The 8,658-nt window shown below is 36.2% G+C and overlaps 1 protein-coding gene and 1 pseudogene across 2 annotated transcripts; one reads left to right on the top strand and one right to left on the bottom strand.

Moving 5' to 3' along the window:
• Positions 1–1,231: 1,231 nt before the first annotated feature.
• Positions 1,232–3,785, top strand: LOC149777803 (P2X purinoceptor 7-like; annotated as a pseudogene). Its single transcript, XR_016415469.1, has 3 exons — positions 1,232–1,512; positions 2,376–2,591; positions 3,307–3,785. The product of XR_016415469.1 is annotated as a P2X purinoceptor 7-like (transcript).
• Positions 3,786–3,923: 138 nt separating this feature from the next.
• Positions 3,924–8,309, bottom strand: LOC149777802 (uncharacterized). Its single transcript, XM_089938853.1, has 6 exons — positions 7,762–8,309; positions 6,322–7,257; positions 5,603–5,792; positions 5,231–5,476; positions 4,736–4,907; positions 3,924–4,415 (listed from the first exon to the last, which is right to left on the bottom strand). Exons 1-6 carry the CDS (start codon positions 8,122–8,124, stop codon positions 4,151–4,153), a joined length of 2,172 nt encoding a protein of 723 aa, XP_089794979.1. The 5' UTR covers positions 8,125–8,309; the 3' UTR covers positions 3,924–4,150.
• Between the last annotated feature and the right edge of the window lie 349 nt (positions 8,310–8,658).

Genomic DNA, 8,658 nt, shown 5'->3' with positions numbered 1-8,658 from the left:
TGTTAGTGTTGATAACAATACTTTTACCCAAAATGTGTTGTAATCTTCTACTTCAAAATCGATATATCCTCTTTTAATAGCAAAATCCTCTCTCTTAGGTTCTGGTGGTGTTGGTGGTTTTGGTGGTTGAATTTCAGGCCAACTTAGTATGGTTCTTATTGAACTCGCGTATATATCTACGTTGTAATCTGAATTTACCTCGATGACCGATGATAGCGTCGGCTCGTGTACTGATATCTTTATTCCCGTTTCTTTATCTCCGGTTATATTTTTTATTCTCCATGCTAGCTCGTCATTAATCTGATAGATTTCATAACTACCTGTTGGTAATCCAACTGAGGTCAAATCGGGTGTTCCATCGGGTTTTGTTTTATTAGCAAAAGCAAGTGTATTATATGACCGTAAATTTCCAAATGATTTATCTCTGATATTAGGCCAACTATGGTAGACTCTTAACTGTGCTAGTGCTATTTAACTAACAAAAATAGGTGTTGGAAAAATAATACTGAATTCGGACTTAGTTGAGCTAGCTGATATCATTATCGTCTTTTGTGGGTTTGTGTTCGTCGCTATCTGCTGCAGTAACTCTGTCATTATTTATGCTGGCATCTTTAATCGTTTGATTGCAGATTTTGGTCATCAGCGAGAACTCTGCGTCGGATATTATACCATCATTAAGACTTTCTGATAACAGCGATGCTATTTTTGAATACACTGCCGTCGCTGTGTTCAATTTATCCTTGCACTCGGTTAATTTTGCACTAGTACATGAGGATATTTTTTTTTGTTATAATACCAAACACACCAGACAACGTGGTGGTTACAGAAACAACAATAGTATCTGCTACCGGCGCTATCATCGTTAGCGCCAACAGTATTATTCCGGTACCAACAACTACCGCAGATACAGAAATAAACCATAAACATCAATTATGACTAACCTGCGCTGGTATTTTTTATTAATTATTTGATAAACATGGATGATAATTTTCAGTGACTCCTGCCATGCACGAGCCTGACTGTATCTGTATTTGGATGCACTCATTATACTAACTGTGTTTTTTGATTAAAGGAATAGGGAACGTACATGCTGGTTTTATATTATTTGACTGCCTGTAGTGCAAAATTATATTTTATCTTATTCCCGTGCACCGTTCTAGGGCCCTTTTGTTACTACAAGGAAATATTTCGGTTATCCGCGCAAGTGCCTTGAGAGATAATTAGATACGTATCACGTGGCCGGTAGTGACGTCATAGGATCTATTGCTATCACCCAACCGAGCTAACTACGAAGATTGCTTGCGTTATTCAGATAATTTCTTTTCCCTTTTGCGTCATGGAAAATTGCGAGAACGACTTCCCCGACTTCTCAGTAAGCGTGAACATTTTACCATATCAGTTTGAGCCACTTTTGAAGACTAACAACGAAGAGGGTAGTGATGACACATCATGTACTTCGAATGATGAGGATATTTTGCCGAGTGAAGAAGGACGACTCGAGAACACACAATGGTTTGTACCGATTTATAGCATGCATTTCATATAGAACAATGAGCAGAACGCACGTTACATTTCATTAAAAGAAACTGGAACTTTGTCAACTCCTGTGTGTATAAATCTGTTAAGTTTTGGTGGACCCAAATTTCGATAATCCTCCCTCGATTGTCTGAAACTTTTAAATTATACCGATAGTGCGAGTTATCAAAGTAGATGCTTGTAAAGCTGTATTCTAGTGTTTATGTCTTGCTAAATAAAACATTTTCGATATTAAGTAGCAAAGTTTTCCTAATTTTTAAAGCAATGAAAGCCACATGTAGATTTTATAAATTTACAATTGCTGCATTGTTTCAGAGCACCGATTCTAGTGGAAATAATGACGTGCTGTACACTGTAAACACAGATATTTTTGTTGTTCATTATTTTAAACTTTAACTACATTTACTCCTTCACACAGTGAAGTATATGTTTTCTTTTTCAAATAAAGGACAAAAGCCCACGCAGAATACATGACTATGATAACGGATGTCATTACACACTAAAGATTGACTCCTTCTGTAATCTATAAACACAAAAATCACAGGTCAAACAATATCATAAGTTGCACTGAATATTAACCTATGAAATACAATTCGACTCATAATATCACATTGACTTGATAATGCTTACTATAATCTTTGAAAGGCAACATACTGAGAACTAATGTTGTTTTGTCAAACTTTATTTCAAATGCAGAATCAACATGCTATTTCTAATCCACATCTTTCCTTTTCACTATTTCTAATCCGCATCTTTCCTTTTCAATGCTTACAAAATGTTGAAAGTGATTTTTAAACATTCTTGAATGGTCAAAATTATGTTGTGCTATTTCCTTACAGGTGTGATTGTGGATATTGCCAAATGATGAACTCGGCAATTGAGTGCTTATGCTGTGAAGAGGTAGAGGTAATTGAGAAAAAGAAGGGTGACCTGACATGTATAACCCTCCATGAAAGTTTCATTGCAAACTGCTTAAACAGACACGTGCTGGAAGTATCCCTGTATGAATACCTGGAACATCATGGACCTTTGGATGATAATGAACCAATACACGAGTAATTTTTCCAATCTTATACAAATTTCTTCAAAGGTCCTGTTTAATCAGATTTTCCTACACTTGTGACAATGTTTGGGACACATTTTACAAAACAAACTATTTGCAAGATTTCCTTACTTCAAAGTGTTTTCATCTTACAACTCATGGAGGCAACATTTATTGCAGAGGGATGCATTCCATTATGATGTTCAAGCTGTGATGGTCTTGAACTTATGAAAAGAATGCAGTTTTTGAGAACAAAATGTAGCTTTCTCTTTTAAAGACTTTACCCTTTTCTCTTGTCTTTCCTTTGGAATGATATCTAAACTTTTTTTACGTTATATAGCCTGGATTGTGCTCATGTGCCATTAAGATATATATATGTTTTGAGAAAAGAATAGCAGGTTTGTTATAAATTCTAATAATTACTATGATGTTACAATTATGACAAAAAATATTTTTTGCTTATCAACTAGGTTTAATGAGTCTTCAAGAACACAATAAACAAACAAATAAATAGAACAATTTTATAATGATATGGGTCATTTCACATGTATGATGTCTTGTATCAAATCTATATGTATTCAAAGATTAATAATTTGATTAAAAAAATAAACATATCAAATGTAATTCACCTGAAGTACTAAAAGTGCAATTCAGCATGATTTACCAAAGAAGAAATATCTAACTCTTGTATGAATTTACTATTATAGGCATTCTATATTTATTTTCAGAACATACAGGCATATAGCATATCGACGTTTTGTCACATGGATTTGGCATCGACTAGGCAGACACAGCCGTAAAGTGCTCCATCCTGTGTTGTTTCAAAAATCAGAGAAACTTTTCCCTCAGAGGAATATGTTGGCTTCAGATATGCTGCACCATAAATATTCTAGGATTTCATAAAGCGTGATTTGTGCTTCATGATGAGTTCATCTTTTGAAAATTGTTTGTATGATGCTGTGAGTGGTGGTGGAAACTGAGATGCCCCTTTCACGAAAACGTTTGCTTCTGTGTATGTAGGCAAGTCTTGCCTCAAGTCCAGCAATGCTTGCTTCAGGAGTGCAATGTAACCTTAAGAAATAAAAATGCACCAAGTTATGAAATCAATAAACTTTTTTAATTTTGAACTATTATATTTTCCTAATGATAGAATAACCCGTGTCCCAACATAATGAATTTTAATAAAATTTATTCCATGAACTATAAATGTATTTAATTATTTTATTTATATTTCAGATTTTACTATAGATTACTTTATTTCTTCACATTAAGCACACTAAGGGCATGCTTAAGGTACCAGCCCAACAAGGGCAACAGAAAAAATTCAAATTAAGTGTGATGATGAAATTATTGAATTATATATGACCATTTCGATCTCCATGTATTTTGATTTACTTTTCTTTTTAGCTTTTATTTATTTTTATTTTTTTAGTTTCCCATTTTGAAGGCCAGGGGAGGGGGTACCATAACATTTTCAGTGCTTACAACGCCTTAATCCAGCTCTGATTACATGTTTACACTGGACATTACATTTATACATTAAAAATGGCTATTGTCAATCTACAGTTGACATCAATCATCCCTGAGAAATTGTGACAGCAGCTTATACACAATGGCTTTGGTGTAGAAAAGGAGGATACAGCACATAACAGATATGCCACCAACATATTTAGTCAAAATCTTACCAAAGGTTGGGTCTGCTTTGCAGGGCTTTACAACAGTCTCCATCCATTTCTTGCTTTTTGGATAGACAACTCTCCACCGCTCCTGGCCAGTCTTGGTCACTGCATGTGCATTGTTTGCATTTTCATTATAATGCAGGGCAGCTAGATGTAACCTGAAGAAATAAAAGCAACAAAAAAAACCCAATCAGAATTAAATGGTCAGTGATTCTTGCTACTTACTGAGCTAGTTTTACAATTATGGTAGGCAGGTAGGGTTTTTTCAATTTAGTTTTTTAAACATTATATATACAATACAATGATTAATATCTAATATATAAGTGTTTTAAGGTACTGGCAAAACTGGCTCAATTTCATGCAATAATTAATTTCTGCAAGTTTTTTTAAATCACCATGGGGGGGGGGGAAGTGCTAGGAGCAGCTGATCGGAAACACATGTTCTCATTTTCACCTAATCTAATTGCATACTAGTTACCTTGCAAGCATGGATCCATAAAAGAAGTGTGTGCTTTTGGGTGCGTAGAGATTCACAACAGTGAGGAACACTTCTAAGCCGTAAGTTTGATGTATAGGTGATAGCTTCTGGATGTCTCGGAGTATGTGAGGACTGCGAACGACTTTATCCATAAGTTTGTATGCCCTGGATCCTAATCAAGAGAAATGATTGTGTATATGAACAAGATTATCAGTCTGTGCTTACATGTTTGGTTAAGTCAAAGGCGTATTGTGATTTCAGCTCTTTAGAATAATCCCACAATATAAATAGCACTGTGTTTCCCAACCATACAAACACACACACAAATCTCTGATTAGAAAAAATTGTGATAAAATTATGGCCAAATCTCATTCTCTGTTTGGTTATACCAGTAGCTCACGTGTGTACACAGCTAGTATCAGTAACTGGATATTGAAATAGAGCAATGTAAGCATATGTTTACTTTTTCTATACACATTCTAATTGTAAACATACCATCCTTCAACCACTGTCTTTCTTCCAAAATGGGACCATGTTCACATTTGCTGAAGATGGTAGAATGGTCCTCGTGCTTGTTTGTGATGTGGTTCATAAGTGAATCCCATTTGGCAACTTTAAGTTTACCATTGTCCGCACAAGAAGCTGCAACCCAGTAGGCATGGTTCACTGTAGACTTGATCCACGGTCGAATCAATTCACCATCCTTCTTTTTTGCAGCTGCCTCCAGCTTCTTGGAGATGCCTGAAAATGAAAAAGCATGCATTCAAAGAAAGACATAATTTTGCGTGAGAATAGCATCCGTAAGAAAATGACAATGTTTTCAATTAAATTCAATTTAATTATTACAACACATATCTATATATGTACCTTTTGCCAAGTGCCATACATCAAAATAGTGTTTCATATCTGCTCGCTGCTCTCTCATATATTTCTGCACCATTCTATGCCGATCTGTAACAAGGGCTTTAATGGTCAAACCATGATCATTAACAATGTGATTCAATCCTCTCTTCAGACCTTCAATCTCCATATGTGTGGACCCTTTAACTTCGTTGCTCTTAAATAGAAAGAAAATGCACAATTTGCAAAGTTGATTAATTGTTTTTAACAGGACTTTCAAGGTAACAAAAGGCAGGTGGCATTGTCTAGCCTTTGCAGGTATTAAAATTTGCTGAGCAGTCTAAATATGTATATCTGACTATTTCAAAACAACAAGTCTAGTTCCCAGTAACCTAACAATCACTTGTGCTAACATTTAATTGATCTAACTGCATTATCTTGAGGTAGTTCAACTTGATAAAATTTGATACAGCTATGTTATCAAAGTAGAGACTATAATGCTAAAGTATAATATTCTGGTAAATCATAACCAACCAACCCAATCAACATTTAGTGACAGCAATACACAATTGAAATTTGGTATGCTAGTGGAATAACCAATGTTAAAAAGACCTTGACAATTGAGTAATTCTACTCAAAGTTAAATGCTGTCTTTCTGCCTCCCTCTTTCGTGTGCCAATTTAAAAGTTGTATACAATATAATAATGACATTCACATAACACTCTAATGACAACCATATATTGTACCTGCACTAGCTGGATGTCAAGTACTTTCTTCGCCTCCAAATCCATCAAAGTATAAGCCCCATATTTGGCTGAAAACCCAGGGGAATCGCAACGAGCATCACCTCCACATATTATTTGCTTTCCAGTGCGCTCTTCAATTAAGGAAGCTTGTTGTTTCTCCCATACCACTTCAACTGCAGGTACAATATAAGATGTTTGTAGCTTTGTAAATGTACTTTTACTTAAACTTTGCATATTCATTCCCTCAAATAGGAGCAAAGCTTTTGCACAGTTGATACCTGAGAAAAATATTGCTCCTGCAGTAAACATATTACTCCATGGCATCCTTCCATCACAGGGCTGACTTTTCCATTCTGAAATGTGCCCATTGACACAAACTGAATTTGTTGTGGTCATTGTTCCTCGAGAAAATTTCACAAACGTCTGGGAGGGCAAACAACATGATCTACACACACTCGTCAATTCTGCCAAAGCAGGCTCTGACACCAGAAACTGTTGCTGATCTTCTGGTTTTGCATCTTTATCAAGCTTATAGTTCATGTGCATATCTTCAAAGTCACTGTTATCATCACTGTCCTCTCCATCATCAGTATCTGAATGTGGTTCATATTCTGAATCGTATGTATCAGGGTCAGTGTCGTCCTCACTGCTTGGTTCAGTTTCATTATCTGAATCCTCTGTTGGCTTTAGGACCTCACACTGAATTGCTATTGATCTTGTTGCAGCTCGAACCTGAATTCTGCGAGTCCTCCTTGTGGGATCTAATTTAGCCTGAACTTTCACACTTCGTGTTAGTTTTTGTGGTTGGGCCTGAGGACTTGGTACGAAAGCTGGTATGCTGAGTTCAGCATCATCTACCTCTACCAGAGCACATGCACTTGCAGATGTATCAAGTACATAAGTTGCATTGAAACTTTGCATTGCTTGATGCAGAACCTGAAGAAAAAGAGAAAAAAAACAATTATTATTGACAAGAAAAAGCATTTGTAGTATGTATGTAGTATCATTGAAACATTTGAGTAGTTACATGGCAACAACTGATTCATTACATTTATGGCCGCACAAAAGAGGAAAAGGAAGTGGGGGGGGGCACTAAGAAGTTTATCCTATGTCATAGCCTAAGGCTCGAATTTCTCAGGTGATAGTGAAAAACATGAAATTATGCATTCCACTATATTTTAAATACAGAGTACTGTTACTCTAATGTTAGCGTCATAAACAACTCTTTCCGAGGTAAATATGTTCCAGGAATATATAGTGTACGCAATAATTCAATCTCCGCAGCACATGGGGTGGGGGTGTGATGATAATGTTGCAGAAGCATGGGAATCTGAGATGAACAGAGCTCTATTTTATGCAGATATTATTGTTTAAATGCTTCAGTTACATTATGGTCACGTCATTGATGGAAATTAGAGTGCATACAACATATTTATTTACCTCTGCATTCCGCCGTTTGTGATAGGCTCCTCTTACTCGTTTCGGTCTGACAGTTGTGGTGCTGCTGCCACTCGGATCTGTAGGTAGATCTTCCCCCGTTCCTAGGGTTAGAATAATATCTGGTACTGCAGTCGGCTTAAGTCTTGCCCTGGCATTTAAATATCCCAATTCTGCACGTCTTTCTGGATCAACTTCATATTGATCTTTTGAAAAATGAAGGCTGCAAAGTCTATGAGTTACCGGCTCAAAGTTCTCACGGCGACAGTAATGGATCCAAGCCTTTCGTCGGATTTTGTCTTTCGGAAATCGGAAAAAATTACCAGTCGAATTGTTGTTGCATCCAAACGCTGCACAGTGAGGCATTTTGGAAGATTCTTGGAAAATAAACTCGAATACAAACACTAATACGCTGCCTACTCTCAAGCACAATGGATCAACAGGATGCTGAGCAATGGCCGATAGCTGCAAAAGATCCTGTGACGTCACCTTTATTTAGCCTCGTTTCTACTCGACAAATATGCATATCGGAACGCTCGCGCAATTCATTCCCTATAATGTACTGTAAATATGTTTCGGTGTAACTGGGTCGCCCTAAACTATTATTTAATTTATCTTGGGCAACAAATGAGTAATATAACCACAACTTTAATTGTATGTTCCCTATTCCTTTAAATCACGGATCAAATTCTGTAATAAATTCTATACACCACAGCAGAGGTACTAGTGGAGGGATAACAAATTTATCTTTATCTTTTTCAGGAATAAAAATTTCGAGTCTGAAAATCTCCTCGACGTGTTTAGTGATCATTAAAGTCAGCGTACCAAGATATCTATCTGAAATATGTCTCCAACTGTAATTTTTACAGATGATTCTAAATCTTTCTGTGGCAAAGATAT

This window comes from Sinohyriopsis cumingii, chromosome 17, assembly GCF_028554795.1.
Source record: "Sinohyriopsis cumingii isolate HCF-2022 chromosome 17, ASM2855479v2, whole genome shotgun sequence".
Classification (NCBI taxonomy): Eukaryota; Metazoa; Mollusca; class Bivalvia; order Unionida; family Unionidae; genus Sinohyriopsis; species Sinohyriopsis cumingii.
This window is presented reverse-complemented; position numbering and strand designations above follow the sequence as displayed.

Bases quoted from the DNA above. Each gene is read 5' to 3' on its own strand.
- LOC149777802 (XM_089938853.1), bottom strand. From the start codon at position 8,124: ATGCCTCACTGTGCAGCGTTTGGATGCAACAACAATTCGACTGGTAAT. The intron at 7,258-7,761 runs GTAAATAAATAT...CTTTTTCTTCAG, and splicing joins ACAAACGGCGGAATGCAGAG to GTTCTGCATCAAGCAATGCA. The intron at 4,908-5,230 runs GTATGTTTACAA...TCTCTTGATTAG, and splicing joins AAGACAGTGGTTGAAGGATG to GATCCAGGGCATACAAACTT.